Source organism: Rhinolophus ferrumequinum, chromosome 3, assembly GCF_004115265.2.
Source record: "Rhinolophus ferrumequinum isolate MPI-CBG mRhiFer1 chromosome 3, mRhiFer1_v1.p, whole genome shotgun sequence".
NCBI classification, from domain to species: domain Eukaryota; kingdom Metazoa; phylum Chordata; class Mammalia; order Chiroptera; family Rhinolophidae; genus Rhinolophus; species Rhinolophus ferrumequinum.
Genome location: NC_046286.1, coordinates 102725739 through 102751601, shown reverse-complemented (window position 1 = coordinate 102751601; position 25863 = coordinate 102725739). Strand labels below are relative to the sequence as shown.

At 42.8% G+C, this 25863-nt stretch overlaps 1 protein-coding gene across 2 annotated transcripts in view; it reads left to right on the top strand.

Annotated features, from left to right (window-relative positions):
• Window positions 1-25863, top strand: part of PRKN (parkin RBR E3 ubiquitin protein ligase) — a 1123097-nt gene that overhangs the window by 353513 nt on the left and 743721 nt on the right. For both annotated transcript variants that reach the window (XM_033103449.1, XM_033103448.1), the window contains exon 3: window positions 14744-14984. In XM_033103449.1, the coding sequence (XP_032959340.1) occupies window positions 14744-14984 (241 nt within the window). The remainder of the gene's footprint in view (window positions 1-14743; window positions 14985-25863) is intronic.

Below are 25863 nucleotides of genomic sequence, written 5' to 3'. Positions count from 1 at the left end.
TTTGGGAGGTTCACATTCCTTTGTTTTACTGACTGTCCTTGCTCCCTATTTCATCTGCAAAGAATAGCGCAGTACCTGTCACAAAACAGATGCTGAAAAAACACTTGTCGAATGAGTGAATAAATCCTACATTGCACACTTGTATTTAGTTATAGGGTTGTAACTAGTGCCCTCTTTAATCTCTTTCATAAGTTTTATATAGTAATATATTCATAGTCTTTGAACTTTTAGCAAATACTTAAAACCAAGTTTTCCCTTAATGTATTCCAACTGAAAAGCAAACACACCAGTTTGTACATGTGTATACACACAAGCATACACACACATTCATATGCACACATGTACATATACACATATGTGTATATATGCATGGACATGTGTATATTTGTATATACATATAGTGTCCATATATGTGATTGGCCTCCGATCTATGCATAGTTATCTATGTGCTTTTTGTTCCTGCACTTACTCCTTTCAATAAGTGCTTTTTACCCAGAAGCCTGAGTGTCTTACAAATTGTTCTAACAGCTTCCGTCCTAGGTCTCTCCCACCCCATAGAATCCTAATAAACTATATGCATCGAAAAAATGTACTTATATTTGCCAAATTAGTCCCTTATTTCAGATTCTTTCCACCTGAGGGTGGGACCAAATAAGCATCCTCGTGTGTGTGCTTGTCTCCTACAGTGCTTTTTCTTTTGAGATTTTGTGTTTCAGCAGCGCTGGTGTGCTGGGTGATAAAACCAGGAAAAGGAAAGCGGCTCCTTAAGTCTTCACTTGCCTTAAGAGCGAGCAGCTTTTTGTCATCGGCTTCTCTTTGTTTTGCTGCCAACCTTTTGTTGGTTAACAAATCTACTGCACACAGGCAGGGCTCATCGATGTGGGTGCCCTGGGCATATCCACGTCCCGCTGTTTCTGTGTTAATTCCGGGATCTGCCCTTTCTGGTGTAATTGATGCCTCGTGTGCTGTTGATGGTGCGTGAATGTCTGACACAGACACCCATGTGCACATTCTCCCTTGATGCATTGTATAATATGCTTTCTCTGAGAGTCAGTATGACGCATTGGAATAGTTTACACGGCAGATGTAACCTCTTCCCTGTCCACTTAGGAGTAAGCGCCGTCTCCTTCACAGCTTTCGGTGCTACGTAATTTGAGCTCGTGTCTTACTGATCTGAACCAATGTTCTCCGAATCGGGTCCTGAGCACAGAGTGTACTCTTGGTTCTTTTAGGGTCTTGGGGGTTCCGGAGTCGTCCTGGGTTCAGGCGTCCTTGTCAGGCCCCCACCCCTCCAGGGAAGGCTGTGCACTCCCAGGTGTATGGCGCTCTGGGACATGCAAACAGCCGACTGGAGGAGAGGACGAGGAGGTTGCGCCTTGATGGAGGATGGAGGGTTTCCTGTGGGTGAGGATAGGTGGGGACTGAATGCCAGACCAGCTCTGCCCGTGGCTGAGATCCTCAACCTGCCTGCACGTTCAGAGTCACTGGGGAGGTGAGCACACGGCAGGTCGCCGGGGCCGGCCCCTGCAGGGCTTCACTCAGTAGCTCTAGGATGGGTGTGAACACCTGGGCGTCTTGGCACCTCATGTAATGTTTATACAGATTTTGACCTGGGTAAAAGCCTGCCACCTGTTTAGAAAGTCCTGTCTAATGTTGGCTAATTCATTTAGTCTCCCTGAACCCTAAGTGATTGTTGAAATACTGAACATAATACTTGGGGGAAATAATAGGAGAGATTCAATGTGTGAATGTTTATTATAGGGATTTGCAAACAGTGAATTTTGTGCCAAACAACTATCGGTGGCCCAGCACTTCAAAGCCATGTGTGACCTGTGGCAGTGACTTAACTTCTTTGCACTTCAGTTATATCATCTATAAAATGAGGATCCTACTCGTGAGACCCATCTCATTGGGGTGGTGTGCAGAGTAAGATGAGGAAATACCGAGGGCCATGCCTGGCATGTAGGCGACTCACATACGTAGATATTACTGCTGCCATAATTCTTTTATGAAGTTCTTCAAAGATTACTCCTAGAACACCTACTCTGTGCCATGGCAGCCATGAGTAAGGTGGCCATATGATCGACCCTTCAGACTTGAGACCTTTGACAGTTAAAGGGGAGCTATTAACAGTAGCAGGCATGGATCGACCAGGGTACATGTCACCTAAGCAAAATGAACCAAAGATGACAGGGTTTGTAAAGGAGGCTGCAACCAGCCGTTCTCTTCACCTCTGCCTCTCACACAGTGTAAAGTGGCCTCTAAATAAATGTTGAAAAAAAGAATATATATATATATATACATATATATATATATATATATGTATATATATATATATATATATATATGTCATTGGCTTTATGGAGTTTTAAAGTAGGCGCTCTCCAGTCTGTGTTTGACTTGGCTGAAAAGCAGCCATAGTGAGTTCAAGCTCTTCTCCCAACTCCCTAAGTCTCTCAGCCCTGATTTTGCACATCCTGTTCCCTCTGCCACGAATGCCTTCCCTCAGTTACAAGGTTCCTGGGGTTTTCGTAACCAAGGACCACAGACATGGGCCTAAAACAACATGCGTTTATCATTCACAGTTCTGAGGCCAGGAGTCTGAAATCAAGGTGTCGATGGAGTCCTCCTTCCTCTGAAAGATCGAGGAAAGGAGCCTTCCTCACCTGTCCCGGCTTCTGGTGGCTCCTGCCATCCTTTGTCATGTGGTGGCATCACCCAGTGTCTGCCTCCATTTTCACATGGCGTTTTCCTCTGTGTCTCTGGGTCCTCTCCTCTTCTCATTAAGACACCAGTTATTGGACTTAGGGTGGGTTCTGATTCAGGAGAATTTCATCTCTAGACCCTTAACTAATGACACCTACAAAGACCCGATTTCCAAATAAAGCCACATTCTGGTCCTCGATGGGCATTGATGTGGGGAGACAGTGCTCCATCCACCCTTCTTCCTTTCGTTGGAAGAAAATTAAAATGCAAGAGAGAGTAGAGTTTTCTTTGAAGCCAGGGCGCTCGGCTGGGCCCGGTCTTCCCGCAGCCATGCCTTTGCCCGATGGGTGGACGCCTGAGCCTCATCCCCTCCAATGCTCCCATCTTGCCTTTCCTCTCTCTCTACCGGAGCGGAGAAATACCTTGAGTTTCCGTACATGCAATTAAAATGTATTATCTGTAAATCTATGACCTGACCTGTCACTTGTGGGTTTCATTAGCTTCTAGAAGGGAGGCACACAAAATGCTGGCCCCAAACTTTGAGACACTCTCTCACAGCCCCCAAAGTTTTAATGGCCCCCAATAGATTTTTGTAAATTTCCCCAATTGATTTATTGCAGGGGAAAACAGAATAGCCTCTGTCGAGCTTATCCTCTATCCTTATAACCCAAGAATGTTCATATTATGAACCTGTAACAGTCCCAGTCAAGGGTCCTAAAGGAGGTGTGTTATAGACACGTTCTATTGGATACATTTTGAAAAAGTGTTTTTGCCAAGCAGTATTTATCAGTTATTTCCAAGTAAAGATGTAAAGCTAGGAGCCCTCGTCAATGTCCCGCATAGTACACCTGTCTCATTTACCTGCAGCTGACCCCGTGACCCTTCCCTCAGCGTTCTGCTCACCTGCCAGAGCCCTGACTCTCAGGGATGAAATTCAGGTGGCCTTTGGCCTTGACATACTGTTTCTCCTGAATAAATGATGACCAGAAAGAATGAGTTAGGCCCAGCAGCTGCAATGGAAGAAATGATCACCAGCCATCCTTTTTGCAGTCGCCTGGCAGAGCGTAAGAATTTGTCTGGTTTGCAGACCGTCAGTGCTGCCTGCCCACCAGGCCGGAGGGTGACTCAAGCAGGCATCTTCTTAGAGTAGAGGAGGGAAAGAGGGTAGCAGTTTCGTATTTTATGTATCAGAGTAGAAGGATTGTAGCACATGACATAAGATATCCAAATCATGAAACAGGAGCTGGCAGAAGTAACAACGTATTGTATTTATATCTAAAATTTAAACCCAAGGCTGGAAACTTAAGGAATTTATAGCCCAGGTGTGAAACTATTTATGTCTGTGTCAGTTCAAAAATACATAAATATGAATGCCTGTCAGCTCTTGTTTCTTCCTTGCGGTTGTAGAGCTTGCCTGAATCTTGCTGTCCTCACCTCCGCACGCCTGCCCCCCCGCCCCCCTCGCTCCCCCCAGCCCCTGTGGAGTCCCTGAAGCCCCACCCAGGATGTGAAGACTCGCTTTCCTGAATCGCCCCTGGATGAGGATAATGGCATTTGGCTACACTCTCTTGCCTGATGCTAGGGCATCTCCTCGATTTCCTTGATTTAGGGAGAAACTTTTAATATTTAAGAATAAGTTGCCCAAGAGCATTTGAGATCTTGCTTTCTGGCAATTGTTGATAGTTTTGGCTCAAATAAACTTCTATAAAAAAAAATAGTTACACACACCTCTTCTCTTATAGCTGTGTTAGGTGTGTGACTGGATAGGAACACAACCTCTTTTTGTCTCCTGAGATAAATTTTTTACTTTGTTTTGTTTTTTCAAGATTGATTTGAGGGGTAGGGATCTATTTTAAAGTAGTTTATGGTTCAAAATCATCACTCTAGCTTTCCACTGATGCAAGAAAAGCATTTCCTGTGTTGTCTAATAGTTTGTTTTAGAGGCATAAAATAATAAAACTTATTGCATTCCAAGTTGGCTACCAATTTATCACAACCTTGAACAAATCAATGTATTTCCCTGTGTTTAGTGACTCGGTTCTTTGGTCTGCAGTAACCAGCATTGGTCTGTAACTCAAGCAAGGCACACACCTAGTTCTTTCTGGTTCTGACCGGGCAGAGACAGGGCGAGTGGGCTTCTGTGCATAGACTTAAATCATGGATTAGAAGTACAGCATTAGAAGGAAAGAGGGGTGGCAGACAGAGGGGAGGGAAAGAAAGGGAAAGGGGTGTGTGAGGGGAGAGAGAGAAGGAGAGAGAGAGACAGAGAGCGAAACAGGAGGGGAAGAGGAGAGCATCCAAAGACCGTCTTTCAGAAACTGGGATTAGAGGAGGGATGAAGAGAAGAAAACCAGAAGCAAACGGGGAGAATAAAACGGTAGCAGAATGTGTTTTAGGAGCTAGCAAGGAATAGACTCTAAAACAGGATATAAAGATGTTTTTATCCTTAGTGGTTGTGTTTGTTTGCTTGCTTGTTTGTTTCTTTTGGAAATGAACCCATTGTTGCAAAATATCTTTTCTGCACATTACTAGCAAAATCTCTTTGGCAATGATAAATGTTCTTGTTGAATTTTGGGGAAATGGAGAACACAGTGAGAGACAAGCGGTGTATGGAGTGAAGAGTTTGGGATACCAGCCTGCCTGCGTCACATTTTCTCCCTAGGGATGAATCCTTTGGGAAGTGAATATCCTTAGGAGGAAGGCGTAATATAAAGTCGATTATTATTCTGTAAGAGTCATCTCTTACCCCCTTCTACCACTTTCCTCCTCCCTTACCCTCTGGTAACCACTAAACTATTGTCTGTGTCTATGAGTTTTTGTTTCTTTATTTGTTTGTCTTGTTCCATTGTTGTTTTCAGTTTGATATACCACGTGTTAGTGAAATCATATGGTTCTCGACTTCCAGTCATCCTCCCAACAAACTTTAATTAAAAAAAAAGAAAAAGAAAAGCAAATCGCAATTAAACAAACAAAAAAAGTCATCTCTTTTTGCCATATCTTCGTGAGAAGGAGAGACAGTTTGTTACAGTATTCCCAGCAGGAATACTATAAAGCGTATGCAATGACTTGTAAAAAAAAAATAATCCTTTTGAAAAAAAATCCACATACTTTTAATTGTTTATAGTTTTTATCATAACTAGTAATAAAACCATTTTTAAAGAAACAACGCTGGGGAACATTTCCTGTGAAGTTTACCATATAAACATGATTTTAACTTGGTTTTAAGGGGCATAGGATAGATTGCCTGTTATGCTTTGTATCTTTGTATTTAGGAAAGGGTGAGCGTGGATAAATGGAATCCTGGACCTCACCTGCACACACAGCTCTATTCTCTCACAATAAATCATTTACCACATGGCTAACATGTAACAAAGTGAGCGATTCTTCTTTTGTCTCCTTCACCCACCCCCCACCCCCCCACCCCCATGAGCTGCCTCTGGTAGAAATCCTAATGAGCCCTGAAATGGTCCCAGGCCTGCAGTGGGAGGGACCCTGCGGGTGGGGGTGGCAGAGCTTGGGCCCACACTCTGCCTAATTAGTGTGGGGCTAATTGACCTTTTCCAGTAAGTGTATCACTCAGCCTTTGGCAAACACAGGGGGACCTTCCACTGTCTCTATGTAACATAGTAGCTTTGATTGTACAAATGAAATCCAGTCATCAGAAATGTGCGATAAATTCAAAGCATAAATCACAAAGTATCATCTTTTAAACTTCTCTTTTAAAAAAAGAAAAGAAAGATCAAGTTGAAGGAAGAGTTTTTATTCTCATCCAATTACTATAAATTGGCATTTAGTGTTGATTGAAAACTGGAGGGGCACAGGAGTTCAAGAGGGAAAAAAAAATGAGTGGGAACAATTCCTTTTTGGTTATTCTGACTTACTCCGAGAAGCTTTAAGCCCAGGTTGTCTTTAGCCACGTGATTCCATGGTTAGCAGTTACCATACAGAACATTCCCTAACTGTTACGTTTAAAAATATCTTTCAGTAACTTCTTAAATATTGCTATTTTGTCCTTATTTGACAGAAAATACGTGATTAAAAACTCTGGTGAGCTTATGCAGGGACAGAATCCCAGAGAACAGTTTCCAGGCTCTCGGCCTCACGTGGAAAGGTGCTGGCTTGGGTAGTAGATGGCCGTCAGCTGTGACTAGTTGGCCATCAGCTGTTACCAGTTAGCCATTGGCCACTGATACAACTGCCGAGGCTACGCTAGCAAGAGTGGATTGTGGCTAGCAAGTGTGGTTAGCAAGTCGATTGTGGGTTGCAGATCGTGTTGAGCCGAGACACTTCCTGTGTCTCGCCCAGCGGCCAGGGAGACTGGGGTGCAGGAAGAACTCTCATTGGGATACTGGTGGATGTTTGCTTATGTGTCTTGACTAGCCGCCATGGGGAATATAGTGGTGTGACCCCCCTATGTATGGCTCTGTGGGTGTTCCTTTTCAGCCTCACCATATCCTGCATTCTTATGTGGGGAGCAGAAGCTGAGACCCTGCATGACAGCTTTCAAAAACTTGTTTGTTAGAAGTTATTTTCAGAAGAAGCAAGTAATAAGCATTCTAAATTTTTAACTGCACAAAAAAAGGGAGGAAAATTTAAGTTGTTTTAAAAAGTGTGTCTTCAAAATTATCTAGGAGAGAGCTCCTTAATATTGAAATTATTTTCAAAATTAAAACCTGATAGCGTCAGTGATTATTAGATTAGGAGGAAATTTCTTATCTGCTAATTCTTGGTTAATTACGGTATTGCTTTTCTGGGGAAAATTGTGTGCTATTAAAAATTTTAATGAAAATCAGAGACTGTACGACCTTAAAATGTAAAGTTCATGCACAATAGGGAGTATGACAGCCTCCCAACTGAAATGATGTAAGCATTTTGTCTGATGAGGTGGAGCTTCACAGACTTAGAGGTAAAAATGAATGAAGAATATGGAAGACACTGAAGATAACAGCCTAATTTAAAGACCACAGAAAATATTGATGCATGTGGATTGATCCATTTGCTTATAAAATGGAACTGGCGGGAGGTCCTGTCCAACATGTCACTTGTGTCATGAGCTCAGGGAGGTGGAGAGGCCAAGTGGGTATTTTTGAAAGAGCACTGGGCTTAGCGACAGAAAATATGGCTGCAGAGCCCGGTTCTGTGTCATGTTTGGGTGGAAACGTCTGCTCCCCTCGGCGGTGGCCCCCACGCACGCGCCTCACAGCAAACGTAGGTGGACCGAGTGTCAAGAACAAGCTCCCAACAGCAGCTACTGTAGATGCACCGTTAGAAGCAGTCGGCGTCGTTTCTTAAAGATGGAGCTGTCTGGTCAGAGAGGGAAACAGATACAAGTAAGTGCAGTGCCAGGCGACACGTGCTGTCGTCTTGGGGTGTAGGGATCCGCAGGGGGGCTGCCTGAACACAGCCAGGGCTGGCACCGCCTCCAGGCTGCGAGGCCTGGTTGCCCAAGGCGCCCTCTTCTCGTTACTCCGCACGCTTGGACCCGCGATTCCTCTGTAACTGGCACAGGTTCTTACATCTGCCGTTGTTTGTTTCAATGAAATTCTCCCGAATGTTCCCTTGTTGCCTTCAGGCTGTCGCAGCCCCGTGGCCGCCCTTCTAGTGTTTGATTTTCCTGCTGCTCTCCTAAGCATCCCCGTGGCCCTGGGACACAGCCACTGTGGCTTCCGCAGCCTGTTGGTCACCACGGCCCGCAGCCACGGCCTGCTCTGCCTGCTGCCCTCCTTCTTCTCAGCCCCCCACGAGGAGCTATCGCGAGGGTCGGGGAGGCCTCGGCCTGGGTTCCCATCCTGGCTTCCCACGCAGGACCTGGTGACCTAGAACCTGTCCCAAATTTCTCTGTGGCTCACCTTCGTCTTCTGTCAAGTGGACATGGCATGACCTAGAACAACAAGTCACCTTGCAAGGCAGTTACTTGCAGCAGGTGCAGTTCTCCTGGCTTTACACCTACTCCCTTGTGGGCGGTGACAGCGCCTCCTCGGGGGACTGTGGGGATTTTGAACAACTGATTACATCAGAAGACCTTGTAGCACAGTCCGGAGGATAGTTAGAGGTCAAAGGTAGTATGCATTTATTTTACTTTTATTACTAATGTAATTGTTTTTGTTACCGCATATGAAACTCTATTAGTAATGTGACATTATTACATGTTTCTGCATCTCATTATTAATCATTTTAGAGATTGTCTAACCCTTCTTTAAGTATTTGGAAAACATTCCAATAACTTTTCAAGTCCCAGTGGTTTGTTTGTTTGCTTGTTTTTGTTAGAATAGCATTACTTATTTTTACAAAGTCTAAAAGTTAAGAATACTTGTATATATGTTATATATATATGTGTACATATATATGTAATATGTATATATAGTATATATAATATATATACATAAATATATATATGTGTATATATATATTACATATATTATATATTACCATTTTTTATTTTACAGAAAGCTGGACTATTACCAGAATAATTGTCACATGTATAGATTCTGCTAATTCCTTCTTTGTACCTGTTCCATATACGATTGTGTGAGTGGAGCCACCAAATGGGATTTTGAGTCTTTATTGATGTGCAAGTAAGGGACCCATCCTCTTTAGTTTTCAAAACTCCTACACGTTGGTGATGAGACTAACAAGCCTGTATGGAGTTAATCCTGGGGTCGGCGTCTGCCCTCTGGACATTTCCTAAATCTCCAGAGCAGTCTTCCAATTCATACTATTATTGCCCATGACAGATGTTGAAACTGAAGCTTAGGGAAGAAAAGTAATTTGCCCAAAATCATATGGCTAATAAATTACATCTCTTTGGCTTTAAATTCCATGTTCTTTCTTCCACGGTCTTCTGGTTCCCCATGAAGCACCTTAGGTTTTGAACTTACGACTGTTTATATTTGTTCATTTATATATTCTTGCCTCCCCCACCCCCAGTCATTCACCTTTTCAATTCATAGACCTCTTTTCTGCATCTGCTAGTTTCAAAGCTCTGTGTGAGGCATTTGGTAAATAAAACCAGACATGTGACTCCACCCCACCTCTGCTCTCCAGACCTTCTGAATGAGGTCGGAAGGTCAGACATTGCATACATACTGCCCAGGGAGAAGAGCATGGCGGGTGGAGATGTTTAGGGTCCAGATGGGAGAGAAAGCGCTGCTTTCATCTGGGAGGGTCTCAGGAGGCACCTGAGCCCTAAACATGGAGAGGAATTTTACCTGCCTGAGTTCTTGGGCCTCCCTTAAAAGAACACAGGTGGATAAAAGTCGCAGGAGGTGTTAGGATGCTAATTCTGAAGGAGGACGTGGGGAAGCGAGTGTCCTCGCGTGCCAGCCTTGGAGTGCACTCATGTCCTGAATTCAGTTTGTTTGGATGATTCAGGCTGAAGACTGTGGTAGTTTCTAGCATGCTGGCTGAACACGGGTGTGGCCACATGTAATGATGGAATGCCTTAGTCCAATTGGAATGGAAAATAGAGTATTGTCAGCCATTACTGCTTCATGAACAACCACAAAACCTCAGAGCCATCCATAATCAGCATCTCTTTGCCACGTGTCTCCAGGGCAGCTCGGGGTCTGGGCCGCAGCCTGCTTTCAGCAGGAAGGCTTGCTCAAGCAGTGGGAACAGCTCACCTGGGCGTGGGCTCAGGTCTGTGCCATATGTGCATTTTGGGGCCCTGGCTGAGGAGGCGGGGACCAGCCAGGGTGTTCTGACGGACAGAGTAGTGGCGTGCATGCATTCCAAGGCTCTGGTTCAAGCACATCTGCTAATAAAGTCAAGGGCAGGAGGAGTGGAGACGAGGGCATGCTTTGGAAGAACAGTCTAACCTGCCACATACACAATGGAACAGAGGTGAAGGAGATAAAAATCCTAGGACAGTTGATCTAGAAAGGAGACAAGTCTAAGCACACTCATTAGAAGACGGTGAGAAGTTAGGTCTGTTTAGGAAGTAATAGGGGACATGTTGGGATGGTTATGTGGCACATGCCACCGATTCTTATACAGAATGGATTGCAGGACGAGACAGGAGGTCAGGGAGTTGTTGTACAAGGGGTCCTAAAATGGAGAGGGGACAGTTGGGATGGAAAGGAGCGGAAGATGTGTAGTGTATTTCTGAGTCAGAATCAGTCACTCTTGGCACCTTGCTGGTGTGACAGAAGGACAGAGGAGCCCAAGATGGCGATGCTGTCGAATCTCTCAGAAAACGTGGGCAGGTAATCAGAGTTGTGGGCGCCAGGGCTTGCCACCTGCACCGTGTGGGGGACAGCGGTGCATTGACAGAAATGGGGAAGCCACGTAAGGGTGGAATAGGGGGCCGAGCATGGCTGACTAACCGGCGACTACTGCTGAGTAGGAGCTGGCCTGGGGAGAGACGCAGAGCTGTGAGGGCACGTGGCAGGGGGCAAGCTTGTCGATGTGCAGAAGTCTGGGGCACGCTGTGGAGAAGAGGTGCTATGGAGGAGACACTGCCCCGTGAAGTGAGGCTGCCGGACCCTGAGCCCTCTAGACGGGGCCAGAGCAGAGACCACCTCCTGCAGATCCCCTCCGAGTGACCCTCCCCGGTGCCCCAGGCGTGTTGGCTCCTGGAAGAGACCTTTGCCTGCTCTGGGGCAGGCATGTAAGGTGGTTTCCCCTCACCTGGAGTGGGACACGCCCCAATAAACCTGTCCATCCTGGCCTGTCCTATGTAATTCTTTAGCTCCTGGGCACAGGATATCCAGCCTGTCTTACCAACTCCCAAAACACGCCTCCTATGGAGGTTCCCTTAAGACACTCTTTTTAAAAATTTATTGGGTGACATTGGTTAGTAAAATTATATAGGTTTCAAATGTACATTTCTATGATACATCATCTGTATATTGCATAGCGTGCTCACCACCCAGAGTCAGTTCTCCTGCCATCATCGTGTATTTAACCCTCTTTTCCGACTTCTACCACCCCCCCGCCCCCTTCCTCTCTGGGAGCCACTAGACTATTGTCTGTGTCTACGAGTTTCTGTTTCTTTGTCTTGTTCATTTGTTGCTTTCAGTTTTATATCCCACATATGAGTGAAGTCATAAAGTCTGTGGCTTTTTCTGTCTATTTCACTTAGCATGATCATCTCACGGTCCATCCATGTTGTCACAAAGGCACTGTTTCATCTTTTCTTATGGCAGAATAGTATGCTATTGTGTATATATCCCACAACTTCTTTATCCAATTATCTATTGAAGGACACTTTTGTCATTTCCATGTCTTGGCCACTGTGAATAATGCTGCGGTGAACATTAGAGCACATACATCTTTACGGATAAATGTTTTCAGATTTTGGGGGTAGATACCTAAGAGAGGAATTGCCTGGTCATATGGTAATTCTATTCTTAATTTTTTGAGGAAACTCCATGCTCTTTTCCATAGTGGCTGTACTAATTTACATTCCAGTAATGTATGAGCTTTCCCTTTTCTCCACAACCTTTTCAACATGTTATTATTTTCTTGATAGACATTCTAGCAGGTGTGAGATGATATCTCATTGTGGTTTTGATTTGAATTTTCCAATAGCTAGTGAAGTTCAGCATCTTTTCATATATCTGTTGCCTATCTGTATGTCTTCCTGGGAGAAATATCTGTCCAGGTCCTCTGCCCATTTTTTAATTGGATTGTTGGTTTTATTGTTGAGTTGTACAAATTCATTATGTTTCTCAGATATTAGCCCCTTATCAGAGGTATTGTTTGCAAATATCTTTTCCCATTTGGTTGGTTGCCTCAGTCTTGTTGATGGTTTCTTTTGCTGTGCAGAAATTTTTTGGTTTGATATAGTCCCATTCATTTATTTTTGCTTTTACTTGTCTTGCCTTCTGGTCAAATTCATAAAATCCTCTCTGAATCCAAGGTCCATAACTTTAGTACCCATGAAGTCCTTGCCAGAGCAATGAAGCAAGAGAAAGAAATAAAAGGCATCCAAACCGGGAACGAAGAAGTAAAATTGTCACTTTTTGCAGACTACATGATTCTTTATATAGAAAACCCTAAGGATTCCACCAAAAAACTATTAGAAACAATAAATGAATACAGTAAAGTTGCAGAATACAAAAATCAATGTACAAAAATCCATTGCATTCCTATATACTAACAATGAAATTTCAGAAAGAGAAATGAAAAAAACAATTCCTTTTGCAATTGCAACAAAAATACTAAAATACCTAGGAATAAACTTAACCAAGGATATGAAGGACCTATACACTGTAAGACATTATTAAAAGAAATCGAAGAAGACACAAAGAAATGGAAAGGTACTCTGCGTTCATGGGTTGGAAGAATCAACATAGTTAAAATGGCCGTATTACCCAAAGCAATATACAGATTTAATGCAATCCCCATCAAAATCCAAATGGCATTTTTTAAAGAAATAGAACAAAAAATCACCAGATTTGTATGGAATCACAAAAGACCCTGAACAGCCAAAGCAATCGTAAGAAAAAAGAACAAGGCTGGAGGTATCACACTCCCTGAGTTCAATTTGTACTACAGAGCAACAATAATCAAAATAGCATGGTATTGGCAGAAAAACACACACAGACTGATGAAATAGAACTGAAAACCCAGAAATAAACCCACATACTTGTATAATGTGGGCAGATAATTTTCGACATAGGAACCAAAACCACACAACGGAGAAAAGAAAGCCTCTTCAATAAATGCTAGTTGGAAAATTGGAAACCCACGTGCAAAAGAATGAAAGTAGACTGCTATCTGTCACCACATGTCAAACTTAACTCAAAATGGATCAAAGACCATACAAGACCTGAAACCATAAATTTCATAGAAGAAAGCATAGGTACTTATGCCTCTGATACACTCTTGATGTAAGGCTGGAGTTGTCGCCTTTTCCTGCAGTCTCTCAGGCCCCCAGAAACCGGTGAGAATGGCACTTAGGCCCAGAGGGCGTCCCAGTGACCTAGCGGAGGGAGGAGGCAGACCTCAGCCACTGCGGACATTAGTCTCGCTACTGTGATAAAAAGGCAGGGGAGTAGTGGGTGGGGGTGGGGGCACCATGCATTGTTTGTCAAGTTCTCATTGTGATTTGCAGGGGAGGTTCTTTAAACATTCCTAAAAAAGAGAGAATGGCTGCAGGTAGGTTGAAGACGTTGAGATTCGGAAATGTGCTGAGAGAGTGAGGTCCCCACTCCGTGGGAGGATGGTCCCAGGCACACGAGTGACCGTCTTTGTCTAGTAGATTCCCACACTGGGATTTGATGTACGGCAGTCTAGTTTTCTCCTAGCAAATAATTTCACGTCTACCTTTAATTCTACTCAATTGGAAAATCTCCTATTCATACGCATCACTGTACAGATGCAGAACATTTTTGTAAATGTGCGCTGTTCTTTCCTGTGACACTGGTTAAAATAGGGCCTGGCTCCTGCGGTGGCATGAGTGTGGTGTTCACCAATTTCCCCACAGGTTTGGGGTGGGGGTGGGAGGGACATGTTTACTAGTGTCGTGGGGGTGTATGTGGAGTCTGCCATAAACACTCTTACTTTAAATTCTAGAGAAAAATGCCTACCCTGTAATTGACAGTAACCATCCCCCTGTGCTTTTTAAACACAGACATGAATGCCAGTATTCAAAGTTGAGAATTATAAGGACATTTCACTTCTGAAGTAAAACAGTTTTAAAAGAATTTTACTTTTCACTGTGCTTGTGTATGCAACATAGTGCGTTTTTTTGTGTGTGTGTTTTGTTTTTTTGTCCACGAGGGCTCATGTCCCTTTGACTATTTCCTTTTTTGTTGCTGTGTCCTATTTGCCCCACATTTCCATTTCTGGCCCCGCTTCCTGTTGCTCGTGTGACAGTCACGTGTGTGAGTGCTGTGGCCCTGCAGGCAGGGTGAGTGCCCCACCAGATCCTTCCCATGTCGCTTTCCTTTACGTTCGGTGACGACACGTGGACACCGTTCACAGACAGAGTTTAGAAGCGTTTGCACGCTCTAGAACTAGAGGCAGTGCCACTCCATTGTGCGTCTTCATGCTTACACGTTGTTGTATGTTTTCCTTTGCATCCACACAGAGCTGTGACCTGGATCAGCACAGCATCGTCCACGTTGTGCTGAGACCGGGGACAAGAGGCCCAGCTGTGAACACAGCTGGCGGGAACAACCCACAGAACACTGTGAGGGGCTCCGCCAGGGGGCCTGAGAGCTTGACTCGCGTGGACTTCAGCAGCTCCGTCCTCCCCACCGACTCGGTGGGCTTGGCTGTTATTCTGCACGATGACAGAGAGAATGCTGCCCCACCAGCTGGAAAGCCAGGTACTTACAGTGACTGCTTATTGCTGATAAAGTGCTGTGTGTGCTAGAGTCTGACTGGAGAAAGGCTTCACTAGGTATGGACTCAGTTCATGATGGGTTCCGAACCACTAGAAGAAGACATCACTAGAAGGAGCTTCTTAGGTATAAAGTTTGAGGTGGTACATACAAGAAGCACGACAAATTTAGTAAGTACAGGGTTTTCATATTAAGAAGGGCTGGAGACCTAAGGGTTGAAGAAAGTGTGAGGATGACAACTGGGTTTTTTTGAGGAGCTGGGATTGGTGGGGACGTTTGATGGTCTGTGCTGGGGTCTAATATGTGATGAAGGTACATCTACGTATCTCTCAACTTTTACTTTTCTCTCCTTCTATGTCTTATTTTCTTAGAATACATTTCGTTGATTTTATTTCTGATGATGTAGAGAAAAATCTAAAGAGCAGAGAAGAACTTTAGAGGTAATTTTAGTCATTTGCAGGTCCCAAGGAAACTGAATAGAGTGCCAATAACACACACTGTATGAAAGGTTCTTCCTTCTGCCTGTGCTACATACACCCCGTTTCAAAAATGCTTTTCTTTGGCAAGGATGGAGATCTCTTTGTTATTTTGGCAGTATTAATATGTTTCCCTTAGTCTTTTATTCTCCAGTCTAAATAGTCAAAGGATTATTTTTGACTGTGCATGATGGAAAACACAAAGTAATAACAAAAGTAACAATAACTTTACAAGGTAGAAGCTTATTTCTCCCCCACGTACAATAAGTGAGGACATACCTAGGCGGTCCTAGGCCAGTACGGCTTTCGCAGCCTTAGAGAGTTCTGGAACCAGCAACATGGAGACGAAAAATACTATGAATGACATATATATATATATATATATATATATATATATATAATTTAAAGCATAGATGAGATTGAGAAAAAAAAAGGAAAATTTATTTGGGAGGGTCCTCAGGTGTGAATAGCTGGGCTGTAACCACAAAAGTAGCTGAAACAAATCAGAACTTCTGAAACCTGACAACATGTTTTTCGGGTATTTATAGAAGGGAGAGGATTAGTGGCCAAATGAGGGGCGATCTCATGGTAGACACTAATAGTCAATTATTCTGTTTATACTTAGACTCTAAGGCGTGTTGTGTTATGATTTCTGAGAGGAAGTCAAAGAACTGACCCGAGCCTTAGAAGCCTTCTCTAGAGCAGTGCATCAGAGTCACCTGAGGGCTGGGCCCCGCCCAGTCAGCCTGGGGTCAAGGCTGGGATCTGCATTTCTAACAAGCTCCCAGGTCATCCTGAAAATGTGCTTCCAGGAGCCAGGCTTTGAGTAGCACTGTCCTAAATAGCAAGAACTTACATTGTTTAAAACATGGTGAATGTGTAAGTTATATTATTTTATAAACATTAGAATAAGAACATTGTGTAGGCTACTCCGGGGCTCCATGGTACCTACGGGTGAACTAAGGTCACGTGTTATGTTTGTGTGCCCTTAATGTGGCACCACCATTTATGACCTCCTGACCCTTATATGAGATGCAGCTATTGGACCTCGAAGAAAAATAGGAGTAGTGTCTAATGTTTGTCATACAGTGAATCAACCTCTGAAACAAACAGTGAATCCCCACTCTGTGCCAGGCACGATGCTAGATGCTGGGATGTAGCAGGAAATAGAAACAGAAAGAAGGCCTAACCAAGTGAATCTCATTCTACTTGGGAAGAAGATAATAAAGAAACGGCTAACTATAATTGTCCTCTGGTGAGCAGTTTAGTAGAATAAAGGGAATAGAGAGTGAAGAAGGGTTGATCCTTTGTACAGGGCGGTAAGAAGTCCTGTCTGATGAAGTGACATTTGAGGAGAGCTTCCATTCAGGGATCTCAGGCAAAGAAGGGGATCAGCCTGTGGATGCAAAGCAGGCCCATGCTTGGGACACAAAGAGGCATAATGGCTAGGGTGGGGGGAGTGAAACAGGAGGAGGGCAAGTCAGAGAGGGGTCAGGGTGGAGGCGGGTTGTGGAGGGTCTTGTATGCCCTAGATTTTACCCTGCTGAGAAGGGAACCACTGGGGGAGTTTTAAGCGATGGAGTGAAATGGTCTGACTCAGGGAGGTTTCACCTCGGCTGCTTGTAAATAAACTGCAGGAGGCCAGCGTGGGTGCAGCATGACTGGTTTTGCAAATGATAGAAATACCGTTACCCCCTAACATCAGGAACTAGTGGTTGTAATAATAGTCACCGCCTGTGTGCTGCCATGCACCTGACACTGTACTGAGAGCTGCTTCCATGGGAAGCCTTATTTATTGCTTTACAAGCCCCATAAAGTAGACAATAGGACTATCCTCCTTAAAGATGGGAAATAGCATGAGACCGTTTGAGGAACTGATTCAGACAAGGTAAGACTTTACCAAGGGTTGTCCACTCCAGAGCTTGTGTTTGAGGTACCCACTGGTCTGTACTCCTCTAAATATAGATGGCAGAAGGAATGAATAAGTTTTTTACATCTCCTCTAGACATTTTGGGTATAAAGTAGACACAGTCTGACAATAGGTCATTTAAAGAATCATGTTAATAGTTAATTTCAGTCAAGTAGTCAAAATTTACAACTCAACTTTTACATCGCATGGTATACTATATTTTCATAAGTTTTTGGTTTTTAAAAATAAAACTTTCATTAACTTTATCTAGTTCTTTCAAGTCTTATTGCCCTAGCTTACTAAAAAAGCATTTTATTCATATTGAAGAACGTTTTACTATAAAATGGAAATATTCTTCCTAAATGAAAGAGACTGCTTTTGATGAAACATTACATGCTGGGTAAATTATTGAAATATAACTCAAAACACAAAATAGAAAAAAATTAAAATTATACAAATTTGAAGAAAATTAAAAATAAATGACCTCTACCACTCCTTTTCAACATTGTACTAGAAGTCCTAGGTAATGCAATAAGGCAAGAAAAAGAAGTAAAAGGAATACAGATTGGGAAGAAGATGTAAGCTGTGTTTGTTCACAGATTACATGATTTTCTATGTAGAAAATCTGAAAGAATAGACAAAAAACTCCTGGAACTAATATCAAGGGTGTAGGATGCAAGGTTAATATACAAAAGCCAATTGTTTTTTTATGTACCAGCAATGAACAAAGATGATTTGAGATTAAAACCACAATTCCATTTACATCAGCACCCCCAAAATGAAAAATTCAGATATAAAACTGGTAAAATATGTACAGGATCTCCATGAGGAAAGTTACATAACTCTGATGAAAGAAAGCAGAGAACAATTAGGTTGGTGCAAAAGTAATTGTGGTTTTTGCATTTATTTTTAACCTTTTAAACCACCATTACTTTTGCACCAACCTAATAAATAAATAAATGGAGAGACATTCCATGTTTGTGGAGAAGAAGACTCAATATTATCAAAATGTCTACTTCCCAACTTGATCTAAATGATTCCAGTGAAAACCTCAGCAAGTTATTGTGTGCATATTGATAAACTGATTCTAAAGTTTACACAGGGAGGCAAAAACTCGGAACAGGCAACACAATGTTGAAGGAGAGAAACAAAGTCAGACAATTGATGCTATGCAATAGACCCATCATAAAGCTACAATAATCAAGCCAGTATCATATTGGTAAAAGAATAGACCAAATAGATAAATGGAATAAAATATAAAGCCCAGAAATAAAAGCACAAAATATGGTCAGCTGATCTTTGACAAAGGAGAAAAGACAATATGGTAGAGAACAGATTTGTCTTTTCAACAAATCGTGCTGGATCAACTGAATGTAGACATAGACTCATACTCTTCACAAAAATTAACTCAAAATAGATCATATACCTAAATGTAAAACACAAAGCTATGAAACTCCTAGAATATAACGTAGGAGAAAACCTAGATGATCTTGAGTATGGTGATGACTTTAGATGCAACATCAAAGTCATGATCCATGAAATAAATAATAAGCTGGACTTCACTGAATGGAATGGTTTCTCCTCTGTGAAAGACAAGCCACAAATTGCAAGAAAATATTTGCAAAAGACACATCTGACGAAGGACTGTTATCCAAAAATATACAAGGAACTCTTAAAACACATCAATAAAATGAACAACCCAGTTAAAAGATAAGCAGAAGATGTGAACAGACACCTCACCAAAGAATATATACAGGTATCAAGTAAGCATATGAAAAGATTCTCAATATCATATGTATGTCAATAGGAAATGGCAGATTAAAACAATGAGCTACCACTACACACTTATTAGATTGGCCAAAATTCAAAACACTGACAACACCAGATATTGGTGATGATGTGGAGCAGCAGGAAATCTCACTCATTGTCGGTGTGAATGAAAAATGGCGCAGCCACTTCGGAAGACAGTTTAACAGTTTCTTACAAAATTAAAACGACTTTTCCCATACAGTACAGCAATTGTGTTCCTTGGTGTTTACTCAAATGAATTGAAAATGCATGTCTACACAATTACTGCACACAGACGTTTATGGCAGCTTTATGTATAATTGCCCAACTTGGAAGCAGCCACAGTATCCCTCAGTAGGTGAATAGAAAAGCTGTGGTACATCCAGAAATAAAACATTATTCAGTGCTAAAAAGAAATGAGCTATCAAGCCATGAAAATACATGGAGGAAACTTAAGAGCCTATTACTAAGTGAAAGAAGCCAATTTTAGAAGTCTACATACTATGTGATTCCAACTATATGACATTCTGGAAAAAAGAAAACTGTGGGGACGTAAATAAACCATGGTTACCAGAGATTAGTGGGGAGGGAAGGATGAATAGTCAGAGCACAGAGGTATTTTTAGGACCAAAAAAAAAAAAAAAACCACAAAAAACAAAAACAAACAAAAAAATTATTCTGCATGATACTATAATGGTGGCTACATGTCATTATAGATTTGCCAAATCCCATGAAATACACAACACCAAGAGTGAACCCTAATATAAACTATCAACTTTGAGTGATAATAGTATGTCAGTGTAGGTTTATTGATTGTGCCACTCAGTCAATGTACAATCTGTACTGCTCTGGTATGGGGTGTTGCTAATGGAGCTGTGTGTGTGTTGGAGAACAGGGTATATGGGGACCCCCTTTACTTTTTGCTCAGTTTTGCTGTGAACCTAAAACTGCTCTAAGAAATAAAGGCTATTAAAAAATAAATGAAATTGCTTTTAAGGCTTGAGCTCTGAATATGCAGTATAGATACATCATGATTCTTAGAAAATATGTTTTCATCAGCAATTTTTTTTTGCCAGTAGTCAAACGTAGTACGAGGCAAAATTATTCTGGGATTATAAATTAGTTAACACCTGACAAATACAATCAGTCATGGAGGCCTACTAATGAAATAAAATGATAAGCTTCAGACTTATTTCTCATTTTATCTAAAACCACATCGCAAGTACTTGAAAATATGTACTACGCATGCTAATGACTTTAAGCCAGAGGGTGTGAATTTGGGGAGGTATTGGACAGATGTAAGGAGAGGCTCTTATGTAAGCTTTCCCTTAAGTGACAAAATTTTGGCAGTCGTACTGGAGCAACTTAAATTTGCTATCACTCAAATTCTTAAAAGCACGTTATGATTCTGCCAAGAACACAACTTTTTTTTTCCAACAAAGACATTTTTGCAATAATATGCCCTTTCAATATTAAGTGAAAACATGGAAAATGATATTGCACAATGGTGGGAATTTTTCCAGCCTGACATATTTTGGGTGGGTTTTTGAGGGAGGGGGAAATAGCCCTATTTTCCTTTTTGAGAGGTGTCAACACTATTCCAAAAGCAGAATGAACTGCTCCTTCCTCTTCGTTGTGCTTTATATACACCGCCATGTGATGACCTGTCCCATTTTTGCTTACCACTTGGAGGGTGTGCTTGTCAGCTGCAGGGAAACCTCATACACTTGAACCTCCTGGGAGCATGGCTGGTGCTGGATATATTGTCATAGTGCCGATGCATTTTCTTTAACATATAAAGCAGAGCCTATACAACTCTGTAACTCTTGTTTATGACATATGGAGGGGAAATGGCTAATCATCGCAGGTGGGTAGCAGAGTGTACTGTGCCATGCGGTATGCCCAGGATAAGCAGAAATCCTAACCCTCAGGACTCAGAAGTCCGTCGGGGGGCGGTTTCAGATACTCAGGCACTCCACACAGAGCAGTGTGTGCCAAAGGAATCGTTCCCTCATTTGTGGCTATCAGCCCATCTTCTGCGTCGTTCTTTTTTTAATTATCGTGGGGAAAATGCATAGCATAAACCAAATCAATCATTTCTAGATGTACAGTTCAGGGGCGTTAAACGTATTCGCACTGTTGTGCGACCTGTCTCCAGCGCTTTTCCACATTGTACCCGCGGAACAACAGGTCCCCTCCCGCCGCCCTCCCCGCAGCCCCTGGGTCCCCATTTCACTTCCGTCTCTATGCATTGGACGGCGGGAGATATTCGTATGAGAAGACACACACTGTATTGCTCTTTTTGCGGCTTGTTTCGCTTCGCGTGATGGCTTCATGCTCCATCCACGCTGCAGCGTGTGTCAGAGCTCTGGAGAGCTCCTCGTGGATGATACCTCGGCAATGGAGATGCAAACGGGACGGCGCAGACCCAGGCCCGCCGTTAGCCCCCGGTTTAGAAGGTGCACACGTACAAATAAAACGGAGTGAGTTCTGAAAGAGCAGTGAGTCAAAAAACTAGTGTGGAGATTTGGACAAGGGAGAGGCAAAGACAGGCCTTCTTGGTAGTCTGTGAGCGACAGGAGGGTTTGTGCGCGGGCTGCTGGAGGACGTGGGAAGAGGCTGGTCACGCTCTCAGGGGGATGAGCTTGTAGTTTTCAGGCAGTGGCATCCACGCCTGGATCCTGCTGTGGGAGCTCCGAATGCCAGAGCTTTCGGTGACCATGGTAACTTCCAGTCACATGTCTCTTTTCTGGTGTCTCAGGAAGTGTCCCCGCGTCTTGCATTTATTAAACACTTGGAAAAGGAGACGAGATATGTGGTCAAATAATGCTGAAAAGCTTCCAGTGTTTACTTCTCCGTGTGATACAGACTATGGAGAGAAACCCCCAGACACTGCAGGAGTGGACAGTCCCGTTCCTGGGTGACTCCGAGCTGGCCCGGTAGAGTGTGGGCGTCCTGCCGAAAAACGGAGGGTGCACCGAAGCTGGCTGGTCCCCTCTGTGCTTTGTTCAGTCAGGCGCTCTTGGCATTTGTGACTCTGTTAGAAGTTGTTCTCTCTCTCTCTCTCTTTCTCTCTCTCTCTCTCTCTCTCTCTCTCTCTCTCTCTCTCTCTTTTTTCTCTCTCTCTCTGTCTTAAAACATAAGCAGTTAAAAATGAACTGTGGGGGAGAGTGATGGGAAGTGACAATGTTGGTTGTTGAAGTGAAGGGTGGTGCTTGCCAGGGGCCCCTTCTGAATAATATTGTGATTAAACAGGAGGGAGCAGTAGCCCCTAGACTAAAGGAGGCCTGCCCGACTGTGTGCTCTGTCAGTGAAGGACTCTACCACTCGTAGTGCACGGGCGGCCTGCTCCTGGAGGCCCCACAAAGTAAAGCTTTTACGTGCTTCCCTCTTTGAGCCCCGAGGGCTTTCGGAGGACACTGGACATGTGCCAATATGGGGAGATGTGCATTGACAGGAGAGAGGGGGCGCGGGCAGGAGAGTTACAGCCGCTGAGGTCCTCTCGGGAAGGGTCTGAGCATACTAATTACTCAGAGTGCCAGCGTGCAGGCTGGCTGCAGGGTTCCGTTTTCTTGATTTTGTTGGAAGAAAGATAAAGAAAAAATTACATGTTTTTTTTTGGTAGAAATTGACTGCCTATAATAAACTCCTTTCAAATTTTCTAAATTTGTTCTGAATAAATAAAGACTGATGGAAATTTTGTGAAACTTAGTGAAGGTGTTATTTTGTATGAACGGTAGCTTCCAAGAAATTTACACAAAATTCAGGAATCTTTGTTCCATCTACATAATGAGAGTGGGAATTAGCAAAATGTCAATTTTTATACAGTAAATTGAAATCCTCCTGCCAAGTAAGCAAACTATCAGTACCTTCTTTTTAAAATCACTTTCTAGGTAATTCTGTGGAATCAGGTACAACCTCCTACACCTTCTGAACCTATTGCACTATAATTAATTTTCCAAATCATACCTCTGATGCTCTGCAAAATCTTAGGTGTTCTTCCTCAATCCCCAAAGATTAAATTAAACTGACTACCTTTGGAGTTAGAGGTATGTTATTATACTCTGATTCTTTGAAAGTTCTTTTCTGTGCATGATAATTAAACTAATCAAAACACGCAATCAGTGGCGTTGTAGTTTGCTTCTTGTAAGGAGGGAATCAAATGGCCCCTCATTTGTCTAGTGCTTTAAATGAAAATCCCTTGAGCCCAGGAATAGTATTTTATACCCCAAGTGTTTACCACAGTCCCTGGTATGCAGCAGGCACTACATAGATGTTTGCTGTTGCTGGAAAGTGCTATAGGAAAAGGTGACAGGCATTTGTTTCCAGCCCTTGGCCCAGTGCTCAGTACCCCAGGATGTAATGCGTCTGTGACCCAGGTACTGAGCTTAGTGGGGATGAGCGTGGGTTCTGGAGCCAGGCCAAGTGGAACATCCTGGCTTTGCTTCTTTCCAGCGTTAGGAACTTGGACCATTGACTTTGGCTGTTCAGAGAGTGGTCTGTGGGTCAGCCGCCTTAGCAGCACTTGGGAGTTTATCAGAAATGCAGACTCTCCGGACCCATCCCAAACCTGCTGAATCAGAAACTACATTTTCATAGGGTCCTCAATCGAATTGTGCACATTACAATTTGAGAAGCACTGATTACTGTAATGTGCTTGGTCTCTTTGTATAATACAGAGATCATGAAATTCCCAACCTCATAGAGTTGGTGCCAGCTACATCCAACCAGAGCTTAGAAGGGTGCCTGGCATATATTATACTAAACAATGTCTAGTAGCCATCGTCATTGCCCTTTCTCTTCCCAGCTCACATGGACAAAAGTCTATAGATCCAGGGCTCCCTGTTTTACTCAGGAAAAAACAGGAGCTAGGTCTTCGGTCCATATTGCCAAGACTTCTTACTCTCAAAATTACCTTCTGCTCACTCTGGTTTGAAGTTGGGGCTTTATTTGACTTTATTTGACTTATCTGAGCACTTACTGATATCTTGGTAAATGTTGTGACTCCCATCACATGCTAAGGGCCCTACTGGAATAGTGGCTGTTCTGCTGACTGTCGTTCCTGATGAGGAACGACATGGGACAAACCTCCTATGGGTGTTTTCTTAGAATTTTACATTTTCATGGACTTCCAGCCCTAAATCATGTCTGTTTTTCTCCCCTTATATTGTATTAGGCAATGTGCTACTCCTTTTAGAGTAACGTATCAGAAATTAGGATTCATCTTTGGGTTTTTAATGACCTGTGGTGACTGGGAACCATTTGGACCGAAAGGAAGTTTCAATAAGGCAAAAACAAACAAACAAAAAAACACAACGCGTTTTATTTATTTATTTATTTCCTACAAGGACTTGCTCAGAGGACCCTTTAACTCTATTCAGTCTTTTGAAAGCACCGATTAGGTGGGGACAGCTCACAAATGTGGACCACAGGGGACTTTACCTAGTCCTGCCAGCGAGTGATGGATGAGAGCAGTGTAGGGACGAGTTAATGTTGTGCTTTGATGTACCCAGAGCTCACGTTCTGAGTGGGAAGGAGACAGTGCACACGGACTCAGGTGTGATCCACTGGGCACGGGTTTTCAGATCAGGGTCATTGTCTGAGACAATGCACTGGGGACTGAGTGCCGCCGATGTCTCTTTTTGGATGTTCACATGAATCTAATACACAGATCTCTCCATGGGTCTGAAAGTATCCATCCGTATTGTGTAAGTGCTAGGAAAAAGTGTGCATGCACCTTTGCGAGGTTCCGCCTTTCACAGACTCACTGATCAGCTATAGCAAACGTTTTGATCTAAAGTGATGGCTCAGGCTGTATGATTTGCCCATCTTTATAGATTGCTGCTTTTTGCCATGCATTTTCTTTATTGTTGTAAAGAATGAAAGACAAGGCTTAGTGAGTGATACTTCTGCCTGAGTAGTTATTTATAAAAGCTGTTTGTTGTGTGGACTTCTGGTGCCAGTATAATCTCCTGATGATAAAGAGCTAGCCAGAACTCTTTAATTTCTAGCTGATGGCTGTGAAGTCACCTCTCTGTAAAAAGTCGTTGAATCATTTGATAATATTCTTCCACTACGTTAACTCTTTCATAGTAAAATCACTGAAATTTTGGTCTCATGTTTAATGAAGAAATACGCGTATCATCTTGGGAAAAGATAGATCAAGGGTACCGGGAACTAGAAGTTTCCACAGGTAGTACGCAACATACTTCAAAGTGGTTCCCCTCCATAAAAATGAGAGTGATGGCATCTATTACTGTTTTGTTTTAATCAATACTACTATCACAGCTCCAGTATTTTGATATGTCCATTTATTCTAATAAAATAGAACCATAGCTTTAATTCCTTTGCTTAATCCATTCTCCTCCTGTCAGTCAGAAATATTGTATCTCAGTAAAATATAGCCCATCTTCAGTGACAGGAGATGCCAACCACTTAGGTCTGTTGTACGATCACACATTTCTACCACTTGCTACTTACTACAGAGAAACATGTCGGATTATAGTCTTTTGCTATCACCACCACCCCTTTCTCACCAACAGAGCAATCCAGTATTTATCAGACCTGTTATTTTTCCCACTTCTTTTTAAATTGCTAATTCCATAGCTATCCTTTTCTTTTGGACTCCATGGCAGATAATGTCTCTTGCTTGTATGAAGAAAGAAACAAGTTTGCTTTTTTAACATAGTTA